Here is a 26,951-nt window from a genome sequence, read left to right as displayed (position 1 = left end):
TAAGAAGAGTAGAGTAAGGAAATTCATTATTTTCTTTGCTGACCCATTTGCAGAAATTACAAGGTGAAGAAGCATGATATTTTATATCATCTCATCATGGGATGATAGGAATTATTATCATGCAAAAGTTCTACAGGCTATGAGGCATAAACAATATAAATAATAAGAAGATATGGGTTCAACGCTGTTACTTCTCCTCAATTTTCTTGAATTATAATTTCATTCTTTCTGGCTGTCTTGGAATTCAGGCTTAAACATTATGGATTCATTTGTAAAAGAGAATGATTTCATGAACTATAATTTATTTATAACTACACTGTCCATTGGTGTAGCCTCCATCACACAGGAGTTGGTCTTGTTCATGTGTCTGAAGAGAGACAATTCCTTCTTTCTCAACTGATCATCTGTCATTGAATCTTCATTGTACAGAATTTTTAATGGTGAAAATTCATTGTGTGGGTGTATTTCATGGAAATTCGACTCTAATCTACTCTAATCCAGCAGGACCATAACTCACCGTCGTCAGAGTTGAAGACAGATAGGAGATGGAGGTTTATGAAGACTTACCAGCTGATGAAAGAGAGATATAAAGAAGGTGGGTGAATTGAAGAAGAATAGAGAGATGTAAAACAAGCTCAACATTGAAGGTGAATAAATTAAATAGACGACTGAGTAGAAAATAAGAGGCTAAATCAAAGCGATGGAGGCTGTAACAAAAGAAGTAGGAATATTAGAAGAAAATATTTTGTATGCCAATAATCTGGGATTTATTAGTTAAAGGGACCCTAAAATCTAAAAAAAAAAAAAAAAAAGTCAGACCAAACTAGAATCCACAATTTGCCCTTATTGATTAATAAAAAAAACTAGAAAAAACCTTATTGGGAAAAACCACAACTTTTTTACAGCTTGTCGCACGAAAACCGCAACTTTTTTGGATTGTAGTGGGAAAAATCCTTATTTATCGGATTTGACGCCTGAAAAGTCAGTGAAATCGGAGGAAAAGCCGGATTATCGTTCGAAGCCCAGTGCAGACAATAATATCTTCAAATTCCAAATAGGACCTCTGCCATTGACTTCTACATGAGCTCGACAAGTTGAAGATGGAGTATTTTCCGAATTCTGACTTTTTGCATCCTCGAAGTATAATGAAAAATGTAAGGTTTTTTTCCGACTAGAAATTCGGATTTTATAGTAAATTTTTTTTGGGCGTTTTTAGCATTCAGACTTTAATAAATAACCCCCTCAAATGTATGAATTCCTCCAAATGATTTACTGTCATGAGAAAAGATGTTGAATACCTATCAGTGTCGGACTGGGCCAATGGGATACCGGAAAAAAACCCAGTGGGCCCCTGCCGGCCCAGACCTGTTCCCCCGCTGCCCTTTAAAGTGCTTGTTTTTGGGTGGGTGATTATATATTGTATGTGTTGTACATGAGATGATCCATGGTATTACTTCTACATTCTTCCAAGATGCTTTTTCCCCAGCCAGTGGAAACCAAGATATTAAGCAAACAGATGCTTGAATATTTCAGCAGGCAATAGAGATAGAGAGAAAGAGAGATAGAGACAGGAGAGAGTCATTTATCGTTAGTGTGCCTTTAAGGCCCATGGAGGGTGTACATATGGAAATGAGAAAAATGACTGCATGCCACTTGCTCACTATGGTAACCCAGCGCCAGTTTTATGAAAGGGATGAGCACGTTCCTACCAAAGGAGACAGATGCACAGGGCTGGTTAGAATACTGACATCTGAAATGATAGAATGGAGGGACATGTTGTTAGAAGAGAATAAAAAAGGAATCTGACAGAGCAGCGCCAAAGCGAATAAAGAGAGCAAAGGGGTTTCAGAGAGAAAGGAGAGAATAAGTAAGTGAGCAAATGACACATAAAGGGCACCGTAAGAAAGAAATCGGGCTAAAATGACTCAGTGGCTAAAGCGATGGCATTCAGAGGCAGCTGCAGGGTGGACTGACAATGAATCTGCAATTGTTTTCTATTTTACAAAGTATTTTCTTGCATTTAATTACTGTGTACCCTGGTGCCCCCTTTTTGTTTTCTATGCCTTCTAGGGGGTCTTTATCGTTAATTCTGTCATTATATATATATATATTATTTATAAAAAAAGAAAAAACTACCAGTATCACAAAGAGTAAGTTCCTATTCAGTCCTTGTGATCTACACAAGGTGCTTGAAGCTCAGTGAAATTTTGATTTTTCCAAAGTTGAAACCAGATGGGTGGTGATCTTACCACTCCCTTGCCATGTATTAAAACTCATACTAATAATTTACCCGCATGAGACACAGGTTTATTTACCCTGGAGCAATCTTAAATTAGTAACCCACAACATTTCTGTGTCTAACAGTAGATTGAACAAATAAGATTGGTGGTTGCTCACTTTGGGCTCCTGCTCTGGGGATAATGTGCCTGGCGTTGCTAACTTACTGTCGCCGAGTACCAATTCTGCAAAGCTTACAATCGAAATATATATAATTATATATAAAAGAGACCATTTACTAGTCCCCCAGTCAAATGTTCAAGAGTACTAAGTAGCACAAGATCTCATTCCCCTCCCTGCCCCTCATGAATACAACAGTTTTGAGGGCTAGGCGGGTGAGCAAAGAGGCATCAACCCAAATCTCATACAAGCAGGTTTGTCCCTCAACACTGACTCAGGAACCACCTTAGAGGGATCCCTCCAAAATCTGGGGACTACTACTGTAGACAAATCCTGTTGGATCATATGTAGTATGCTGCCAATTTTAAGTCATGAGAAATAGAGAGGTTTGATGCATGTTCCCTGGTCCTCTGTTTCAGGACCTGTTCAGCAGTATCTGTTATGATGATCACTATACCACGTTTAGATAACCCCAAATGGTGATCCTAATTATTTACCTTGTTTTCATATTTTTTCATAGGCTGACACTTCCCTGCATGGTTGCATTTCTGACTTGGTAGGTCCTGATAGATTTCAGTCACAGGCTTGCTCCTCCCCCAAGATTAGCATTTATAAGGAATGAGATTGCCAAGGCCACAGCATTGGTTTCGCAGGCTTAATTATGTGGATTTTAAAGAAGAACTAAAGCCTAACTAAAGAAGTAGCTAGAAATGTTGTACATTATGTTTTGTGCTTCTGTACCAGCCCAAGGCAACCACAGCCCTTTAGCAGTAAAGATCTGTGTCTCCAAAGATGCCCCAGTAGCTCCCTATCTTCTTTTCTGCTGATTCACTGCACATGCTCTGTGCTGCTGTCACTTACTGAGCTTAGGGACCCACTCACAATATACAGTACACATAGAATAGAAATGTCACAATATAAGGCTGATTAGTAATTAATACACATAATTACTACATGGCAGCACAGAAACCAGTGCAATTAGCATCAGAATTTAATAATCAGCAAACCTGTAGCATCAGCTTATATTACAGGGGAAGCTCATTTTCTGCTGGATAATTAGTGACGAGCCCTAAGCTTAGCTTCTCAACAGCCAATCAGAGCCCACTGAGCATGTGAGTGTCACAGACACTTTCCAAGGCTGGTGCAATCAGTTCAGTATATATAATATGGCATTTTTAGCTATATTCATTTTTAGGGTTTACTTCTCCTTTAAAGGAGAAAGACTGCCCAGACACACACCTATTAAGACCGCCAGGCATAAGACCACCATTTAATGGATGAGTGTGGGGGTGCTACAACGACAAGGAAGCTTGGCCATTCTTTGTGCAATGTGGGAGCAGTCTAAGACAAAGCAGGTTAGGATTAAGCCTCCCCAATTCTTTGGTCTTGGAAATCTCTTTACTATAAAAACTAATTGAAGGGAGGATCACGCTGTGACTGGTACCAATGGCCAGGTCAGGAGACACTTATACTAAGAAATTCTACCATGCTGGGAAGGTTAGTTAGGACCACCATGGTTTGGGTTGAAGTGGTATGGTGATACTAAATAACTAGTTAAACAGCAGACCAGGGAATATGCCTTGATCAATCAACTCTCTTGTGCATGTTTGTAGCTAATTTGACCAGATCCGTTACACTTCCATTGTTCTTACATATTTTACTTTGCCATAGGGTGCTCTCACAACACCCCTTTTTAGCTATTTTCCAATCAGCAGAAGAATGCAGGTTAACGGGCAATAAAAGGTAAGGGGAACACTTCCCCAATGCCACTGCATCCACCATGTACCATCTTTGTCACTACCTGTGAATTCAAAGGTCGTCTACTAGTAACTTATCAAATCATATACACCAATTTTTAATTAATCACTTTTAGATTGTAGGCTTTAATGAGCAGGACCCTTTTTACCTCCGGTATGAATCATATTGACATGTACTCTGTTTGTCGTTGATGTGTATAGCCTTCCAGCAAAGCATAGCTAGGAGATGCAAATAGTGGAAAAAACCTTGAAAAACCTTTTGGGAGCAGCTGTAACGGCATATTGAGGAGCAATGTCAAGAGGATCCACGTTGAGAAGGAGTCAAGACTGTGGAGGAATGGGAGAAGCAGATGTATGTATCATGTAGATATGCAAAAACCCAGCAGCAATAAAGGTGAAGGTGACATTGGAGGATGGGGAGTGACGGATGTGCTACCCATGGAAAGAATAACGCTTGGCACTGATACTATCATTCCTATTGCAAAGTAACGGTTGAATAAAAAGAGCCCATCCAGACTTCAAAGCACTTGAGTTCATGATAAATCTGTAATTTAAATTACAGATGCAAATGTAAGACATTTGTATGTAAGCAATAACACGTTGAAATAAAATGAGCATTAGAATGTTAGCTCCAGGGCCATATTTAGCTCCTGTATCAGCATTTTTATGTTATTTTTTGCATAATATATTGGTGCTTTATAAATATGCGTTCATTATAATGATTCTTACGTGTACTTTAACAGGGTAAAGTGAAAGAAACCTAAAATCAGGGGATGTAAAATTGAGGTATTGGACGTGTTATCCAGAATGCCCGGGACCTTAATTTTCCATAATTTGGATCTTCATACCTTTAAAGCAGGAGTTTTGTTTGTATTGGTTATTACAAACTGCATTGGAAACAACCGATTGAGCAGTGAATAACTAAAATATACTAATGAGAACCTGTAGCTTTCTAGTCTCCTAAATATATTCATAAGTTTGGCTCCAGGCTGTTTCTAATAAGTCTTTTAAACATACAAGAGTATTTTTGTTCCATTTGCTAACATTCTAAAAACCTAGAGCTTATTGCATCTCACCATATTATTAATTTCTAGATTTAGTTTACAATGTTCACTTGTGTAAAATAAAGTCATTGTATGAGCCAAATATGGTATGGCCCATTCATTAACAAGCTACTATTTCAACTGCTAAATTGCTGCTGGGTCTCCAGGGAAAGCGACTTAACAACAACCTGCCTTTAAGCAACTTTGCCAAACTTGTGATTTTATTTGTTTACTGGTTTAATGCTGTTTTTTAACTACATGTGGGTATTTAGAAGAAAATTATACTTTCATGCTTGCATAATCATGCATTAGGAAAAATAGGTCTGCTCTAGCAATAAGCACGGTTTATATATATATATATATATATATATATATATATATATATATATATATATATATATATATATATATATATATATATATATATATATATATATATATAAAATATAGTTGGGTAGATTATATATATATATATATATATATATATATATATATATATATATATATACAGTGTGTGTATATATATCTATATATATATATATATATATACAGTATATATATATATATATATATATATATATATATATACAGTATATATATATATATATATATATATATATATATATATATATATATATATATATATATATATATATATATATATATATATATATATATATATATATATATATATATATATATATATATATATATATATAGGCTGCATGTCCACATAAAGGATACTAATAGCAAATCACAGCCCATATTTGGCATCCCCAGGAATTTTTGGAATGCTTATATTGCTCTCCAGCTTTTTTCATTTAAATGTGTCTCAGGGGTAAAAAAAAAGTTGGGGACCCCTGTTCAAGAGCCAACGTGCCCTTATCCTAGGTCAGGATTTGTTTGTATGTGTATGGTGGGCCTTACAGCTGCAGATAGGACAACTATATGGGTTTACCTTGACATAGTATGTTGACTTGGTCGATTTTATGATTATAAACAACTAGTCCAAGGGTAGATGTAGTAGTGGGCAGAAAAATACTATGAGAGCGTGATCATGGAGTTCTACATACAGACAGCATGGAGGTGATAGCCTGTGCCCCACCTCTGTTTCACTCCAATTCCGAGTCATCAAGCAGATATTATTTTATATTCCAATGAACTGGACAAAAACACATGAATTCCAGTTCTAAAAACATTCAGGGGGTTATTGATTAAAGTCTGAATGTAAAAAATTTAAATTTGAGGTTTTTTTACTATAAAAATATTTAGTGGAAAAAAAACTAAATTTTTTTGAGATTTATTATACCCTGAGGATGGAAAAAGTCAGAATCTGAAAATGGTCCATCTCAGACCTGCCGAGGTTGTATATGTCAATGGAAGAGGTCCCTATCCTATTTGGAAGTTTATGTGGTCTGCGCTTAAATTAGCCCGAAAATGAAACTATTTCAGGCTTTTCAGGCAAAAATCCTAATATTTTGACTTTTCATGAAAAAGCCAAAAAGTGATTTGGGGGAAAAATCTGAAAAAAATATACGATTCAGATTTTCACTAAATTTTATTGAGTTTTTCCCGATCTGATTAAATCATGCTTTTTAAATTATAAATAAGGTCAAATCGTGGATACTAGTTTGCTCTGACTTTTTTTATTAAAATTGTCAGAAAAATGTCTTAATGATGTGAAAGAAAGAATCTTGGGTCACTGATAAAGCAGAGATATACAAGGCATGTGCCTATGCATTTATAGATATCAAGGACTCCATGGCTTATATGGTGGATACATTCAAATCTCAATGGAGTTGCGTAGAGACACCAATATTCATTTTCTCTGCCACTGACTGTGCAGCCATGGAGACGCAGTGGGATTTACAGTCAAGGACACATGGGTCTCTATAAATATACAGCACCTATTTGTGACAGAGATGAATCTACATCCTATTCCATGTCCTGAAACAAGCTTTGTTCCTGGCTCCCTTTATTTCCTACTGGTGTTTCGTTTCATTATAGTTTTCCCATAGCATATACAAATCTCTCTGTAACTGTGGGATCTCCTTGGCTTATTATAAAACCAACTCCAGAAAATAGAGTATTTGTTGGAAATGAATGTAACCTTGTGAATATCAATGCCACCTGTAAAGTCAAACAGTTCTGCAACCCAGATTCCCACCAGATGCATTCAGCACATGCCTAAGGGTACGTGGAATTAAAGAGCCGCCAACCGATGTAATGAAATGGAAACATTTGTTTAAGAAATTGTCAAATCTCTCCAGTCCTGTGGTTCTTCTCAGAGACGCAGTGGTACATGCTGCAATTATGATTTTTTTTTTGCTCAAATGCTGCAAATATGCATATTGTTTTCTGGAACTACAAGGTAAGATGTAATATAAAACTTGCACATTCCATGCTTTGAGCATAAATGTCCCTTTCTGGGCAATAAAACTCTAAAATCTTTGATTTGCTAAGAATATGAACGATTCCCTGCATGTCTTATAGACTCTAAATTTTGGGGAGATCAATTCATGCTGAGTACATGCGATTAAAGGTTGTGATCATAGTCCCTTTGCCCATAACTAATATGCCCAGCTATTAGGTATGAACAATGCAATGTTCTCCTGGAACTACAGGCAAACAGTGGGTTCCTATTGTTCAAGCTACACACCAACATGCCTGGATTGCGCCAGCATCTAGAACAATATAAAAGTGCCACTAGACACCACAAGACACAGAAAGGGTCATCGTTGACCTTAACCTTGCCGGTTGGCCAGATGCCTGACAACCCTAAACCTGCTTCTCTAATTCTGTTTTTCATTGTGGGATTGTTATTTATTAATATGTTTACTAGTCACCTAGACAGTAGTTTTTTTTTTAGAATGCACAGATTGCCACCAGTTTGGCTTAGACAACAGAATAACACGGGCAAGTCATTAGTCCAACAATAACTAGAGGAGAGCAGAGTGAGTATTTCTGTCTTTTATGCTTATACACTTTAGGTGGGGGATATTCAGGGGCGTAACTATAGAGGAAGCAGACCCTGCGGCTGCATGGGGGCCCAGGAGGTATAGGTGCCCCACGAGGCCCTAAATCATATACAATTTCAATAAATATTGGAGAAACAAGTCAACAGCTAAACATTTTGGGGGCCTGAAAAATAATTTGCTGTGGGGCCCAGTAATATCTAGTTACGCTACTGGGGATATTAATGCTTATAAATGAAGTGATGTCAGATTTGGCCATCAGAAGATGTTAAACGTTATATTGGGGGCTGCTTCAGTTTGCAGAGATTTACTTTACTTAAGTTGAAGACCCCAGCCGTGCACTTCTCAGGTCCCATTCTTCTTAGATTTGGTCATTGATTACAGTGTGCAGGCCAATGCCTGCCAACATGTGGATATTAAAAAAGCAGTATATTTAGATCCTAACATGATCTGACCTGACAATAACTTATAATTAGGGGAACTGGTGAGCCAACCTGAGCCTCACCGGCTTTCTGGTGGTTCCTGCCTACCTGCCCAAGAACCATTGGATCGAATACTTCCACTGTATATTTAATGCAAAGATTGGAGACCCTGCCCTGAATCCCCTCAGGCCCCTCAGGCAGAATCTGTAAGAAGCAGGCATAGCAGGGCAAGATGGTGACTGCAGGACAATATGGCAGCAGTAACGCTGTGTTGTCAAGTCTTTTATCCTTCAGTTTGTGTTGAAGCACAACCCCAGCACCCACCAACAGCCTTCAACCCCATAAAGTCTGTTTCGTATACAACAGAAGCTCTGTCTGGAACAAACCAAATTGCTAAACAAAGAAAAGAAAAAGACTTGTAACCATAGTTGGCTAAAGAACAAGGACACTTGTAACCTACTGAATTAATACATTGCATTAAAATGCCATATTGGTATTTAAACATCATAATATTGAGGCTTTATTGCTTTCCTCCTGTTTATATGGGCCTTCTGTTTCTCATTGAGGAACAAAAGAGGTGGGCTAAATGGAACACGTCCAATTGACGGACTCACCTTTACGCGTTTGAGAAATGGCACAAATAAATGTTCTTTTAATCAAAAAATTGAGTAGGAGTTTGCAGACAGGTTGGCCAGATGACTGGCAACCCATTTGCACTGACATATTTTAGGCAGAGCTCTGTTAAGAAAAAGCCATGTGGCCAATGTTAGTAAACATTATCCTGCACAGTCTGGTGTGACACCATCACCGACGGGAGGGTGATTAGCTGGCAGATCACATGAACTGGACACACAAGAAGAAAGGGCTGCCTGTGAAAAACAACTAAAGGCCTATAATCTAGCAGCTGCTCCTGTTTCCATGGCAACTAGCAAAAGCGAACAATGAGGTGGAAATTCAGCATGTGATCTTTATACTAAACTGCTGTGAGCCAACCAAGCACCCTCCCCCCCACAATGTCTCCACTCATTGCCCTAACTTTTGCATACTTTTCTTTACCTCCGGCCACTGAATGAAAACAGGGAAAAAAGGACATTTTAAATTGTATTGATGGTCACTAGGTCAAATCACAATTTATTCAGCAAATGAAGTCTCAGTCTTCATCATCTGGTTTCCTCCTACCCTCCAAAAACATAAAGACAGGTATATTGGCTCCTAATAAACTGAATCTACTGTGTGTGAATAGCGCAGGGGTCTTAGGCTGTAAGTTCCATTCCAAATCTTACTCTATCTGACCTTTGTGCTAAGCTTCCAGGAATATACAGAATAACAAATATGCATTCTCCTCAAATATCAACCAAATGTTCCTCCATTCGCTAGTCCTAACACTGACTGTCACTCTCCACCAGATCCCCTTTGTCCAAGCCTAATGACATTCATTCTATAATCAACATCTCATTAGGATGGATCTAAGAGGCTGATCATAACTCAACCAACTTCATTACATATTCAAGAAATCACTTCATAAAGACAGTAGTAGTTCTACTGTGTGTGAATGGGATAGTGGTCTTAGGTTGTAAGCTCCAATCCCAAATCTTACTTTTACCTTCATGCTAAGCTTCCAACCAGTAAGAAGAACAAATATGCATTCGCCTCAAATGTTCCTCCAGGCTGAGCTCCCCCAATAACTGCTTTGCTAGTCGTAACACTGGCTGGTCCTCTTTACTAAAGCCTCTTTATCCATTTTATAACTAGCGCTTCATTAGGATGGATCCAAGACACTGATCACAATTTGACTTTATTATAAACCCAGGGATCACCTGATGCTGACAGTAGAGGTTCTTCCCTTATTATTATCTTGTATGGTAAGTTCTAGTGAGGTGCGAATTCACTGTGAATTTCCGCGATTCGCCAGCGTCAACAAAATTTGGACGCGCGTCGGAATAGTCGATCGCGTCAAAAACTTTGGCGCATCAACATTATTCGGACGCCCATTGACTTTAATGTGGGCATCAAAATTTGCGTTTTGTGAATTTTTCTCTGTTTCACAAATTTTTCTCTGTTTCGCAAATGGAACAAATTTGCCCATCACTGGTAGGCTCCTCATTCTACTGGATATTATGTCTTTTGTCCTTTTTCCTCATTACTTTAAGGCACAGAAAAACTGATTCTTCTGTCCTGCTATAGTGAATGGGTTTCATACTTCATAGTGTGCACAGAGAAATAACTAAGGCACCACAGTGTCATATGAAAGATGGTTTCTCTGTAGAATATACAGTATGGAGAAAAAAAATTGTATAATTTTGATATTTGGATTTCATTGTACTTGCTGTGTAAAACAAGGGCATCTGATAAAAAGATTCTACATTTTATTCCAACCTCAGGGCCAGGCCAGTCTATAGATGACTATTATTTTTACTTGGCACAGAATATAGGGCAGTGATCCCCAACCAGTGGTTCGTGAGCAACATCTGACCCCTTGGATGTTGCTCCCAGTGACCTCAAAGAACGTGCTTCTCTTTGAATTTCTGGCTAGAAGGCAAGTTTTAGGTGTATGAAAAACATGTTTACTGCCTATAGACTGACAGTCCACACAAGAGCTACTAAGAGCCAATCACAGCCCATATTTGGTATTTCCAGGAAATGTTTGCATGCTTAGTTTGCTCTCCAACTTTTTATTTTTATTATTTTATTATATTTGCATGTAGCACATGGGTGAAAAAAAGGTTGGGGACCTCTCATATAGGATATAAGCTCCCAAACAATCAAGATTATCTTGTCACATGGGTGTGATACAGTAGGTGTTCATATTTTCATAGCTGCTGCTTATGTTATTACTTTTTTTTATTTTACCTCCAATCAGAATGGAAGGTAAGAAAAGTATGTAGTGGTAAAACTACACCTGGGTTGGAGGGATGTTACAATATGTAGGAAATAACAAGACATTATAAAAATGGATAAATATTATACTGAAAGAAGCAAAAGGAAAAACTGATTTGTTGTATTTGACATTACATCTTGCTTGGCTTTTCCTAAAAAGCAAAAGAAAAACGCTTCTCGAAAAATGACCCCCTCCCTCTGAATGCAGCAAGTTTTAGGCATTTGACCGTGGCATTCTTGGTTGGCAGCTGCACAAAGCTGAGTAATGTGTCTGCCCTTTGCTCACAGCTCTAAGAGGGCACAATTCTGCCAACAATGAATGTGGAGTTCAGCATCCTTTAAAGAATTCCAAGACCAAGGCAATCTACATTCAAACATCATTCTACCTTTTGATCCACTCTTTTTTCTTTGCTTGAAATGATAAAAATGCAAAAGATTGACCGGCTGTAGAACCAGAGCCTAGATCTTTTTAGTAAGATCCTAATAATCTAAAACAGGGGTCCCAAACCTTTTTCACCAGTGAGCCACATTCAATTTTAGAAAACTTTGGGGAGCAACACAAGCATGAAAAAAGTCCAGTGGGTGCCAAATAAGGGCTGTGATTGTCTATTTGGTAGCCCCTGTGTATAGGAGTCTCTGTTTGGCAGTACAATTGGTTTTATGCAACCAAAACTTGCCAAGTCAAACCAAGTCAAGAATTCCGAAATAAGCACCTGATTTAAGGCCGCTGGGAGCAACTTCCAAGGTGTTGATGAACAACATGTTACTCATGAGCCACTGGTTGGGAATCACTGATCTAGAAAAAGGCAGAGTGGAATGAATGTTTATTTCCATGACAGGTTAACTAGGCACCTATCAGACGGTGTGGTCCAGTTTCTTTGGGCACCAATATTCATGGATAAATTGAAAGAGATTGATGATAAACATTTGATTGATTCCTGGTAATGGATGGGGATGTACCTTGTCCTGTATGTCACATTGCACATGGTGTGAATCATGAGCTCTATTAATGCAAGTAGTCTGGTGTTCAGGTAGCAACAGTTGGGAGCTAAACTTTTTATCTTGCTGGCCAATGCCCTTTATATCCCTTTTGTAACCCAGTTGCAGCTAATTCCCAAACTGTGGGGCTGGCATTCCTTGGGAGACACAGAGTAGTGTCTGGGGGACAGCCTGTAGACTAAAAAGGGTCCAGAGACCTGTGTTGCCCCAAAGAAAAGTGCTGCCTCTGTCCTTGAAAGTCTGGACCGTGAGAAGGTGTAGGGTGCAACAGGTTCATGCTCTTATCACCTGCCCTATGGCGTTTTTATGGATTTTGTAAGCAGTGCAAGGTGTAGAGTGCAGCCAAACCTCATAGGGTAGTGTTTTTTGAGGGTGCAAAAGTGAGCCACTTGGTACTCTTTCACTTTTATCTGGGGGATAGGTAAATGTCCTCTTTTGTGTCACACAGAGGAAATATACTGTATGTACCCCAGTTAACCAGTAAAAGTGTGGTTCTAAAAGCCACAGTAAGAACTGGTCAGTATCTACAGTGCCAAGAACCTGACTGGCAGTGCAGCAGATTTTATGTTTTTAAAAGAGAGAGCCATGAAGATGTGGAATTGTCTCCCTGAATCAGTGGTACAGGCTGATACATTAGATAGGTATAAGAAGGGGTTGGATGGTGTTTAGCAAGTGAGGGAATACAGGGTTATGGGAGATAGCTCATAGTACAAGTTGATCCAGGGACTGGTCCCATTGCCATTTTGGAGACAGGAAGGATTTTTTTCCCCTCTGAGGCAAATTGAGGCTTCAGATGGGTTTTTTGCCTTCCTCTGGATCAACTGGCAGTTAGGCAGGTTATATATGGACTTAAAAGGTTGAACTTGATGGACGTGTGTCTTTTTTTCAACTTACTATGTTACTATGTAGGGTTCCCAATGCATAATCTTACTGGTTAGAAAGATATGGCAGCTATTATGCAGTGTGGGCTCTGCTAAATTGTATTTAAAATTATATATTTAAAGCATTATGTAACCTTGTTTGGAAGTGCTGGTCATTTATCCATTTGGCCTTTGATGAGCTGAGAAGCAATATTTTATCTGCCCCTTGTGTGTGTATTAAGTACCCCCTTATTTTTTATTTAAAACCTACAGTATTTTCTCAACCCAAGTTTTTTATGGTCTTAAAAGTAACATATTCAGTTACAAAGCTATACATGCAGCATTTCCCAAACTGTATCTGAAGACAGACTCCACAAACGGCATCGATATTAATATTCACTGTGAATCACACACATACACTGCCTTCTACAGGACCTGACCTCAAAATGTCAATGTAATCATGTAACATTCAAAGCAGGACAGGGGTTGTTTAAGTTCTGCTTGTAGAACAAGGAGTTTATATCTGTCTAAACATCCATAATTTGCTGTGTGGCGTGCCGGTGTAGTGATCGTGACCATTATCTGTTTCATCTCAAATGAATGGTCGTTATGTACAGTAGCTGTGAATAAAGCAAAACATACAGACACAAGCAACGTATGGATATATGCATGTGCCTTGGCAAAGAGCTGAATATTGTTTAGAATGGAAAACCTTGATGGCCAGTGCTCTTGATTGCCATGTGCTGGGAATCACTGGCCACATACACAACATGGTCATGAGAAATGATTCATGGAAGATGCATTTAGAATCACGGTGCCCATTTCTTTATGGTCCCCTTGGCTCAAAATAAAGTGACAGACTAGATAAAGACAGATATAGTAATAGATAGATATACTGTATAGAAACATACAGGCAGTTTATTTGGCCCCTGATAAAATTGGTCACAGTGCATGTTAAGGGACCTTAGACTGTTAGCTCTGCTGGAGCAAAGATTGATGTGAACGATGTATAATCTCCATTTATGTGTTGGTACTATATAAATAACAGATAAATTGAGAGAGAGCGAGAAAGAGAGAGAGCGAGAAAGAGAGAGAGAGAGAGAGAGAGAGAGAGAGAGAGAGAGAGAGAGAGAGAGAGAGAGAGAGAATGATGATGATGATAGATAGATAGATAGATAGACAGACAGACAGACAGACAGACAGACAGACAGACTGACAGACAGACAGATGATAGATAGATAGACAGAGAAATAGATAGATAGATGATAGATAGATAGATAGATGATAGATAGATAGAGAGATAGATAAATAGATAGATGATAGATAGATAGATATATACTGTAGATAGTAGATAGATAGATAGATAGACAGACAGACAGACTGACAGACAGACAGATGATAGATAGATAGATTACTAATAGTCTTCATCTCCTCAATCAACCTCTATTCTCCTAGTTTGTTTTCTTTACATACTATAATCTATTAGTCAATCTATTTAGCCTCTTTGTTTTTCATGGAATAGGGAATGGTCATGAAATAGGCCAAAAGTTTAGCAGCATGAGGGCCCACTGACACCTTGGCCCACCGGGAGTTTTTCCTGGTATCCCTTTGGGCCAGTCCGACACTGGAGAGAGATAATATATAATATATATTGATAGATAGACAGACAGAAAGGTGATAGATGGATGGATTGAGAAAGATAGAGGGATAAAGAGGTAGAGAGAGAGATGCTAGATCAGATAGACAGACAGACAGATAGACAGACAGATAGACAGACAGACAGATAGACAGACAGACAGATAGACAGACAGATAGACAGACAGACAGATAGACAGACAGATAGGTGATAGATAGACAGACAAGATATGTGATAGGCGGATAGAGATAGATTTAAACATACTGTACATGGATAAAGTGATAATAAACATAAATAGATAGACAGCTAGATAGATACTGTACATACATTCAAATAGAAAGATACATAAATTCATACACAGATACATATACACAACTTTATATAGATAGACAGACAATAGACAGATAAATAGATAGATGATAGACAGATGTAGATAGACGGACAGACGGTGGACAGACAGTTATATGAATAGATAGATAACGTATGGATGGATAATAGACAAACTTTTTTTTACTATTTCAGAAGAACATTTTCTTCCCATGTTGCACCAGGGATATGGCCGCTCTCTCTTCCCTTTAAGCACGTGGGCAATTCAGTTAATTGTGTAGAACAGTTGTGACATTTAATCCCCCCCCCCCAGGATCGAGGTGTTGGGAAGGGAACATGAAGGGGAGAAGGCTGGGCTTTCTGTAGATACAGTAAGATGGATCTCAGGGCTTTATTACTTTTCCTCACTTGTAAAGGAAATCTCTTCACGCTTGGGCGGCGACGGTTACCTGATCCTTGCGGATATTGACATATCATACTACAGGCCAGTAAGTACCACTTCATCGTTTCCAAATATAATACAGCCCCCTTTTTATTGTTCACTTACAAATCCACTCATGTAAAGCACATTTTGGGGATGTCGGGGACATTTAGCTCCTATTAGAATGGAGCAATTAAAGCGCCGCCGTCATTAAACTTTGCGGAAAGCTCAATTTCCCATGAAGGGGAATTAGAATTCAGCAAGAATAAATCCACAGGGATGGGGACCATGGTTAGGGCTAGGGAGGTTCAATATAAAAGCCCCAGGGGAACACACGTGGGGTATTTAGCTAAGCTTCTACAGGTATGGGACCTGTTATCCAGAATGCTCAGGGTTTTCCGGATAACGGATCTTTCCTTATTTTGGATCTTCATACCTTCAGTCTACTAGTAAATCATGTAAACATTAAATAAACCCAATAGGCTGGTTTTGTTTCCAATAAAGATTAATTATATCTTAGTTGGGATCCAGTACAAGTTAATGTTTTATTATTACAGGTATTGGATCCGTTATGCAGAAACCCATTATCCAGCAAGCTCCGAATTAATCAAAGTCTGCCTTCCATAGACTCCATTATAATCAAATAATCCAAATTTCTAAAAATGATTTCCCTTTTCTGTGTTATAATAAAACAGTAGCTTGTACTTGATCCCAACTAAGATATAATTAATGGATTTATTGGAAACAAAACCCACCTATTGGGTTTATTTAATGTTTACATGATTTTCTTGTAGACTTAAGGCATGAAGATCCAAATTACAGAAAGATCCATTACCTGGAAAACCCCAGGTGCTGCTATTGACAAGCTGAAACTTTAGGCTGGTGCAATAAGTTCACTATATAAAATGTAATTTTTGCCACATTCATTTTTAGGGTTTAATTCTCCTTTAAGTATAATATAGAATGGGCAATTGTAAGTAAATTTTCAATGAGTCTTCATTATTTATTTGTTATAGTTTTTTTTTAATGATTTGGCTTCTACTGACTCTTTCCAGCTTTCAAATTGGGGTCACTGACCCCATCTAGAAAAAAAACAAATGCTCTGTAAGGGTCCATATTTATTGTTTTTGCTACTTTTTATTACTCATCTTTCTATTCACCTATTCATATTCCAGTCTCTTATCAATGCGTAGTTGCTAGAGGAATTTGGACCGTACCAACCATATTGCTGAAATTGCAAACGAGTTGCTGAATAAAAAGCTAAATAACTCAAAAAACACCAATAATAAAAAATAAAAACCAATGGCTAATTGTCTTGGAATATCACTTTCTATATCATACCAAGGGGGTTATTTATCAAAGTCCGAATTTATCTCAATATTTTCTGAAAAAAAACTCTGACCAAACCCGCACGGGTTTTTTGGGCTTATTTATTAATACACTTTACTGAAAATTTTGTTTGCGGGAAAAAAATGGTGAAAATCAGATTTTCACAATTTTTTCGGGTTTTTCATCAGATTTTCACGTTTATTTCGGATTTTTTATCCGAAAACTCAGAAATTTGTCTGAAAACTTCAGGGTATTGCCAAAAACCCAGCACATATCAAAAAAACATTGGGACTTCTCCCATCCTCGGGGTTTAATAAATTCCAAAAAATTCTTGATTTTTTTTTTAAAAGTCCGATTTTTAAAAAAAGAATCATACATTTTTCGTGATTTTTGCATTCGGAGTTTAGTAAATAACCCCCTAAAAGTTAACTCAAATGTGGTCAACCCCTTTTACCCAGAAGTCAGTAAAATACCAGTTGGGTGGCAACCCAAATCACTAGATCACTTAAAACATTAAGGGGCAAATTCACAATATGACGAAGCGTTAATTCGCCAGTGTATCGCATTTTCGTTAATTCGCCGATTCACTAACGGACACTGGCGTAAATTCGCTAGTGTTACTTCGCACCCTTACGCCTGGCGAATTTGCGAAATGTAAGTCCCGGTAAATCCGCATGGCTAATGGATTAAGTAGAGGGTAGGTTCAAATTTCACCCATCCAATCCCCATGCGGCTTTAACGGGACTTACACTTCATGGCGAATCAGAGCACAGGAAGCAAAAAGCAGTCATCTGAGCTCCACCCAGCCCTCCGTTACGAAGTCTGCAGCTCACTGATTACAGGGGGCCACCTTAACTCCCCAAACCATCCGGGCCCGGGACAACAGTACCCCCTGGGAAACACGATTCCTGCCAAACAGGTTCCTTATTCCCATAATCTTTAGCAATTGAAACAGGGGCACACCCTCTTGTAGTAACCCCCAATCTATCATAACCAGGCCTGTCAACACTACCAGATATTTCAGGAGTCACCTGCATTTATACCCTCAGTAAGTTTCACGAGGAAACTTCGGGCGACATCGGAAAACAAATCACAGTGCCAAGTCCGGGGAGGCAGTCGCTGGGTGACTAATCTCCCTGAATCTCCCTGTGTGCCCTGACCCTAAAGGTGAACCACCCTTTTAATGTTTAAATGATTTTTAGTAACATAGTAAGTTAGGTTGAAAAAAGACACACGTCCATCAACCAAATGGCAATGGGACCAGTCCCTGGATCAACTTGTACTATGAGCTATTTCCCATAACCCTGTATTCCCTCACTTGCTAAACACCATCCAACCCCTTCTTAAATATATTTAATGTATCAGCCTGTACCACTGGTTCAGGGAGAGAATTAAGAAATGGCAAGACCCCTTATCTGGAAAACCCCAGGTCCCGAGCATTCTGGATAACAGGTCCCATAGCTGAGCAAGGTACTGTTTAATTATTACAGAGAAGAAGGAAATCAATTTTAAAAATTGGACTTATTTGATCATAATTGGAGAGTTTTGGGTAGCGGGTTTCCGGATCTGTTTGTCTGAGAATCTGTTGTTTTCATAGATAAGATACCACAGACTGTTTTTATTTCACTATTTATTTTCATAAACATGAGGTATTTCAAAGTGCTAATAGATAAAGCACTAAAAATGTACATTGTTTGGAAAGGAGAAAAAGGAAAGAAAAAAAACAGAAACACACAAACTCTGAAATGATCCAGTTCTATGCCCGAAACATGAACAAAAAAAAAGACATAAAAAACGAGAAAGGAACAGGCTAAGAAAAACCAAGAAGGAATAGACATAATAATTTTCTTTACAAAAAAGTGTATAGCTCAAAAAGTGATGAAGTAATATCTACTCAAAACTTTCACAACTCATTTTCATACGAAAATATAAGTATCAAATTTAGTTATGTATCAGGATCATACTAAAGTATACAGGCAGTGTAAGAATTAGTACAGTACATAACGAGAGATTAACAATATATTTGTATACAAAACATGCGCCTCAAACATTGAGGTAATTAAAGTACTTAGGTCTGAGCTTCCAGTCTAATTATTGGTAAGTGTGGGGGGAGGGCTACCTGGCTAGCCCGAGAATAAGTACAAAAAAAGGCAAATGGCATGAACAGTGTGTATTTACAAAAATGTACCCAGAGGTAATAAGTGCTAGTCCTCTGGAGTAACATTACCAAAAATATGAGCACCATAAAGAAAATGTAGAGGAATAAAAAAACAGCAGCTCGGAAATAATGCATAAAAAATGCGACCCTCCTCTTATCTTCTAAGGGTTTAGGAGAACAAAAAAGGTTTACGTTAAAAAACAAAAACCATATAAAAGTGTACAGTAAATGATTTTGGCAGTCTACTCAAAACCTCTAAGCATCATCCAGTTGTTCAAAAACTCAAGGAGAGAAAACACCATTGTTTATCCCCCCAGAGCTGAGGAGTTAACTGGAATGAAATGAAACCAACATTCTTAACGTCAAAACTGTTTCTCTTCTTTTTAAAGAATCCAAAAATGTGCAAAGTGGCATCAACAGTTCCGGGAGAGGAAAACCAAATGAACAATATCAAAAAAAAAAAACGGCAAAGAACAAAAACAGGAAAAAGTTTAGCAAGTCCGCAAGCGTTCGATTTTCTTGAGCAACTGTTGTTGTCGGAGCTGCAGTTTCTCTTTTTCCAATAAGAGTTTCCGCTCGTCCTCATGCAGGGAATGAACGTAGTCAGTGGCTTTTTTCAGGATGACGACTTTAGCGGCTTTCTCGTTTTTAATGAGTTCTGGTACATGGTCCCTTAACGTCAGGAAACTCGACCTCAAGTCATTGCGCCGTTGTCGCTCCAGTATGTTGTGGTTTCGCCGTCTCTCGCTGTCCTCCGAGTCGTAATTGCGAGGACTGGAGCTTTTTGGCTTGGCAGGCACCACGCTCTTGACTAGGCGCGGCAACTCATTCTTCTGCTTCTTTTGAGGTGGAGCCACCTCTTCGGTTTCCGCGTATGGCGAGGGAGCTGCGTAATTGTGCTGCTGGTGAACTGGAGCGCTTCGCTTGAGGATCACCTCATTCTGAGCAGCCTTCGTTGACACCAAGATGGTATTCTTAGGTCGTACGGTGATTGTAAGGGACGTTACAGATTTGTTGGATGAGTTGCGCCTTTTCTCCACTGTGACAACATCAATTTCTTCCTCTTCTTCATCCTCCTCTTCTTCTTCTTCGTCATCATCATCGTCATCTACATCAGAGAGAGAAACACATTAAAACACAGTTTCGAGGAGTGTGATAATGTTCTAACTTAAAAAAAAAACAACATCCCAGATTAGAAACAGTTCGGAGCAATTCCCAAATAACGAACGCTTATCTTTCATTTGTTTTGATAACGTCAATCGCTTATCTGTTACTTTTTTGATAACATCAGTAGTGAGATAACGGCTCCGAAATAGAACACACAACCATGCTATATCCACATATTGGCTTAAAAGACCCATGATTACGCACATATTGGATTTCAAAGCTCTTTAAAAAAATTAATTAAACAAAGGGCAAAGTCACTTGATGCAATGTCTATCTTGGGTTGGTTATAAACCTTCTCAATGAACTAATCAGAAATACCAAGTAATCAGCAGAGCTAGCCAGAAACTTTATGAAAAAGCATACTTTGGAGGGTTACAATGCCTAAGGAAGAAAAAAAAAAGCATTCAATCCACAAATGGTCTGCCCCTATGGCTGGAAACTAGACAATTGCTGGATTTGTTCTAAAGCACAATGTCTTCCTGCTCGGAGATTTGGTTTACTGCCAGGGAGACAGCTGTTCGGAGGAAATGCTTCCTCACTCAAAGCTGTCAAGGCGCAAACATGAAAGAGACTTTTAGGCGGTTTGGGACGATAGCCCTATGAGCACAAATAAGCTCAATTGTTTAACAATCGACTTTCCCCCAGCTCTCAAAGCCATCAAACAGCTTGAATAGATTTTCCACATTAAGACTGTTTGCCCGTTGACTGTATTGCTGCTGGCCGTGCCAGGAAAATGGTAGGGCGACGATCTAGCAGAGACAGAGTTAACCTTCTAAGCACCATGCTGGGTAAAAACGCCTGTAGCAAACACAATGCCCGACCCCTAAAGGGGGGCAGTTAGATAAACGGCAAGCTTTCTGGTGCAAAGGGCACGGCATTTGTATTTCTGCCCAAGAACCCGCTGTTTACGTTTCCAAGCATCTGTTACTAGTAACTCACGATAGGATTACCTTTAGCTATACTGTAAGAACTCTTTCTGCTGCCTCAGCTGCCTAAAAAAAAGGTCTAATTCAAAGAAACCCTCTCAGAAGGAAGACAAAAGACTGCCACCTGCTGGATCGAGGATAAACAACCCAACGCAGACCGTCTGTTTCAGCAAAGCTTTGTGAGCAGCTAGGTGTAAACATAATAATCAATTCAGAGACATTGGTGAAGCCAGCCGAGGGGTTTATTGTTCACAAAATCAACATTAACTCTGATGCCTCATATTTCCAGTTGACTGGTCTGCATAGTAGAGGCGAGGGCTGTATGATCTTGGCAAGTTAGCCGATTTATCCAAGAGAGTGACTAATGGACTGAACAAATTAATCTACGTAAAGACTGCATACTATATATCTATTTTTTTGGTGTGTAGCATACCTTACACGCCCCATAAATTAGCCACGATATACCACAAACCACACATTAGAAAAAAGCAGAAGCCAATGTCGGATGTTAATCAATAAATACAAATTGATGGACAAATTCTAATTGTGAATCAGACATCTTGTTTAGAGATAATCTCTTGGTACTCTTCTGCTAGTACAGGTATGGGTTCCGTTATCCGGAAACCCATCATCCAGAAAGTTCAGAATTAGGGAAAGGCCGTCTCCCATAGACTCCATTATAATCAAATAATACAAATTTTTAAAAAGTATATCCTTTTTTCTCTGTAATAGTAAAACTGTACCTTGTACTGGATCCCAACTAAGATATAATTAATCCTTATTGGAAGCAAAACCAGCCTATTGGGTTTATTTAAGGTTTACATGATGTTCTAGTAGACTTATGGTAGGAGGATCCAATTAGGGAAAGACCCCTTATCTGAAAAGCCCTGGGACGGGAGCATTCTGGATGACAGGTCCAATACATGTACCTTGTACTTGAGCCCAGCTAAAATGTAGATAATCCTTATTGGAGGCAAAACCAGCCTATTGGGTTTATTAAATGTTTACATGATTTTCTAGTAGACTTAAGGTATGAAGATCCAAATGAAGGAAAGATCCATTATCGGAGCATTCTGGATAACAGGTCCCATACTGTATTTCTGTTATTTTACTTTTTATTCAGCAGGTCTACAGTTTGCAATTTCAGCAATTCTGGCTCCTAATTAATCCAACAACCATGCATTGATTTGAAAAAGATAATTCAAATAATTCTGGATAACAGGTCCCATACCTGTTTGGTCAGACACAGCCAGTAACAGCCCCTATTATGACTGCTATATGATCACTGGCACAAGCACCGCCAAGTCATGGGCCAGATTAAGGCCACATTCAACATTGAATAACTGATAAGTGACATTCACCCAAACAGATTTGTACAAGAGGCAATGTTAACCAGAAGCCCACTCAGTAGCTTTACCAGAAACCCCCCCCCCCCTGTTCACTAATATTTACTCCACCCTTCTCCAGATAACTCATAGGTGGAAGATACCCCAAAAACCCTCAACAGTATTAGGTGGCACTTACCGGATTCGCTGTGGCTCTCCTCTCCAGAGCTGGAGCCGGTGGTGCAAGGCTGAGTGCAATTCCTAGCTGTTATGGTTGTTGGCACATTTGTGGTTGTACAGGGTGGAGGGTTGGCAGTGCTGGGGGCAGTCCTGCAGCTCTCCCCCTTGTTAAATGGGAATGGAAACACCACGGCTGGATCAACACAATGATGTGCCGTCGGATTATTCATGTCCACCCCACGTCCTGACACAGAGCTGCCCACTGTTGAACTAGGGGGATGAGGAACGGTTGGCTCTGGGGTGCATGATGCCTTGCCCAGCTTCTCACTGACGGCCCTCTCTAGCTTTTCTCGGGCAGAGAAGCCACTCCACATACAGTCCTGGATAATGAAGGATTTTACATTGCAGGGGGGCAATCCAAGTTCTCCCCAGCTAGAACCTCCAAGCAGATCAGTTTCAGGAGGCAACAGCAACAGCTCAGATGCCCAGTCCACTGAATCCCCATAATCCCCAGGCAGCCCTGGAGAGAGAGGATCACCGTGCAGCCCAGAACGGCTAGGGGAAAGAGGGGGTGTGGGGAGCAATTCAAACTTCTTCCAGATGTCTTCCCCTGGGGGTGCAGAGTCTGGGCCACACAGGTAAAAATCATCTTCGTCTGGGTAGAAGCAAGGTTGCAGGGAGTCAAACTCCAGATCCATATTTCTGCTCACCAACCCTGGCATCTTAGTGCCAACCTCTAGGCTCCAGGGTCCTGCCTGCAACAGAGACAGAAAGGGACAGTCGTTAGGATTTGAGGACTGAGGTGAGTCAGATTTAATGTATCTATCTTTAGGTGCAGGTAGATTATTTTAGGGAGGTAGCTTGGAAAGGGCACAATATGTATGGGGGGGATCTATGCTTGGGGTGGGTGGGCACGTATTTGAAGTATCTAAGCTTGAGATGGTCTTGTAGATGTAGGGGTTTACGTAGAGGTGGGCAGTATGGGAAAGGGCTCTATGTTGGGTTGAGCAGACAGATGTATAGGTGGGGTATTGTGCTTGGGGTAGGCTGGCAGATGTTTGGGGTGGTCTCTGTTGGGGTGGGCAGGCAGATTATGGGGGAAGGTCTGTTCTTGGGGTGGGCAGGCAGATGTATAGATGGGGATGGTGCATGGGGTGGGCAGGCAGATGTATGGAGGCTGTGTTATGGTTTTTTCAGGGAAATGAGGGGCGTCTGTTCCACTGCTAGAGCTCAACACCGCCCATCAGGAGCAACTCCCACCCTGCGTCATGCTTTGCATGCAACCAGAAAGACACCAGCCATTCAGCCTAAACCCAAAGGAAAAATATAAACACAGCCCTCTTCCACTTGTACTGTCAGATTACTATGCAAACAAAGCAATGGGCATCGCTATATACTGACAATGCAACCATTACTAGTTGGATAACAAATCCCTAAACCCCATGTCACTGTGCATTTATATAAATGTACATACATACTGTACACGATAATGCCAAAGCATTGTGGAAGGGACAGCCATGGAGTATTATGGATCAGACAGGCAGTGCATAATAATATGTATGATAGAATGAATGGTTACAGACAAGCACAATATGAGAATAAATAAAGGCAGAGAGGGTATTTGGGATACAGGCAATGTATTCTATTAGAGACAGTAATTCAATGTGTGATTCTAAGATCAGATAGAAGGTAAGAGAGTCCATGTAAAGCTTAGGCTCGGTCTATTCTGTACAGTCTAAAAGGACAGGCAGGAGCTTGTACACAGAGGGTCTGTTTAAAAGGAGTAAGTTGATACTTTAAGCAGCAGTCAATGTTCAGGGTAAGAACCAGGCAAATAATAAGGTTAAATGACTGACTGCAGGAGTTTAGAGTCAGACTGTGTATAGGACTAGGGACATACAGAATGCTAGATAAGGGAGCATCAGTATGTACAGAGACAGAAGGTGCAGCTGAAAAACTGGGGCAATTGAATAGTCTGGAAGGGTAAAGGGTTTATATGGGTCAAGCTTCTAAAAAGTAAGAGACAGTCTGTGCACAGAGCTACATACAGAGAGCAGAGAGATATTGTATGGGACTATAACAGAGTTCAAGGTTAAAGACAGAGGTAGAGAAAGGTTGCAACGTTAGAGACAGCATATGGGACTAGAGACAGGGTGCAAGGTTAGAGACAGCATATGGGACTAGAGACTTAGAGACAGCATATGGGACTGGAGACAGGGTGCAAGGTTAGAGAGAGCATATGGGACTAGAGATTTAGAGACAGCATATGGGACTGGAGACAGGGTGCAAGGTTAGAGAGAGCATATGGGACTAGAGATTTAGAGACAGCATATGGGACTGGAGACAGGGTGCAAGGTTAGAGAGAGCATATGGGACTAGAGATTTAGAGACAGCATATGTGACTAGAGACGGTGCAAGGTTAGAGACAGCATATGGGACTAGAGATTTAGAGACAGCATATGGACTAGAGACAGTCTGCAAGGCGGGTTAGTGATCAGTACACAGGACTTCAAAGAGACAGGGTGTGAGACATTATGTACAGTGTAGGAATAAGACAGTGGGCTAGTGAGATGCACTGGAATAGTTAGGGCTAGAGACTGATAGGGCACAATGTTGCTACTGACCGGCTGCAGTAAAAGTTTGAGAGTGCACAGGGCAAGAGACTGATGTATAAACTTGCAGTGCCTGGGCCAAGAGACTCCTAGGAGATTAGGGCTGATCTTGGCATTGCATCAGGCTACAGAATGGCAGAGTATGGGGTCAGAGACTGACAGGGGACAGAGGCAGGGTATAGGGTCAGAGACTGACAGTACAGGGTGGGTATAGGGTCAGAGAGTGACAGTACAGGGTGGTAGAGACTATCAGGGTTGGATGCGGGCAATGCACAGAGTGACAGACATTGGCAGAGCCGTATGACAGTCAGTGTCTTTGCAGTCAGGTGACAGTCGCCTCTTACCTGAGTCTCACTGCGCAGTGAGCGGCCCCGCAGTGTTATACTCGCAGCCTCTTCTCTTGTCACTTGCCGTAATTACAGTGGAGTGAATGCGCCCAGTCCTTGCTCAGTGAGTGTCCTCCCGTAATTACACGGAGTGCGCCCCAGCCCCTCTGTTGTGTGTGTGTCAGTGCAGTCTCCTCACACACAGTCAGACCTGCGCACTCTCTCACTGCTGCTCACACTCACAAGCTGCTGGATATTATTAACCAAAAAAAAAAAAAGTCGACACACCCGGGAGAAAGGAGGGGGGGTTATGTGACAGAAAAAAAATCAAGGGAGACAGTGAAAAAGCCGAGACCCAATTTCACCCCACCTCCCCCTCCATTAACTCGGCCCCCTCATTTCCATAAAGCTTGGGAGGTGCCGTCGCTTTCGCGCCAAAATGCCTGATGCCTTTTACACCCCCCGTGCTGTACTTCTTATCGCCCAATAGTTGTCTGGGCTCAGCTGGGCATCCGACCCTACCATGAGCCGGGAGGGGAGTCTTTTTTCTTTTTATCCTTGGGTGCAGGGGATGGTGCTGGCCACACAGTAGTGGGAGAGCTGCGGTCATTGTGTCTCCTCTACTGCCGGCCAATGGCAGTCTGTGGTACCCTAGACTGGGGACTAATAGTAGTTTATAATGTGTAACGTTGCTACATCTACAGAAACATCACTTCAATCCAGGACTTCAGCAGCTGATGTGTGAGGGATAAAGGAGAGTTTGCCTTGTGTATTTACCAGTGAAGTCTGAGGGGAGCTTTTTGACAAACTACCACAAAACATTGGCTGTGCAGGGTGGGCAGCTCCTTTGGATTATGGGAGATGTAGTTTGTTCCACCAGAATAAGCTGCTGCAGAACAACTTGGAAACCAGCAAACTAGAGCCTGTGCCAGGTTTAATGCCAATAATTCTCTGGTTCCCAAGAGGAGCTGCCACACTGGTGCCTGCTGAGCCGCCTGTGCGGAATTAATTCATGTGCCCTATTTTATATGTATCTGCTTTTCTATACAGGGACGTGTCAAGGGATGCCTAGGTGCACCCGGCTAAACAGGAAGTCTGATTGATAATCACCTGATGGTGAGTGCAATAGCGAGGGTCCAGGCAGTTCCTAGTCTCGTGCTGCCCGCCCACCAAGCTGGAAAATTGCCAGGAATCTCCCTAAAGCAGCAGTGTTT

General features: G+C 40.2%; 1 protein-coding gene across 1 annotated transcript; it reads right to left on the bottom strand.

Moving 5' to 3' along the window:
- Positions 1-18,658: 18,658 nt before the first annotated feature.
- On the bottom strand, positions 18,659-25,958 carry mycn.S (MYCN proto-oncogene, bHLH transcription factor S homeolog). The gene is given in 3 exon segments (NM_001086880.1): positions 18,659-20,309; positions 22,819-23,554; positions 25,756-25,958. Coding segments are annotated over 2 exon segments (1,320 nt in total). The 5' UTR covers positions 23,522-23,554; positions 25,756-25,958; the 3' UTR covers positions 18,659-19,692.
- Positions 25,959-26,951: the final 993 nt, after the last annotated feature.

The sequence above is a fragment of the Xenopus laevis genome, chromosome 5S (assembly GCF_017654675.1).
Source record: "Xenopus laevis strain J_2021 chromosome 5S, Xenopus_laevis_v10.1, whole genome shotgun sequence".
Taxonomy (NCBI): domain Eukaryota; kingdom Metazoa; phylum Chordata; class Amphibia; order Anura; family Pipidae; genus Xenopus; species Xenopus laevis.
This window is presented reverse-complemented; position numbering and strand designations above follow the sequence as displayed.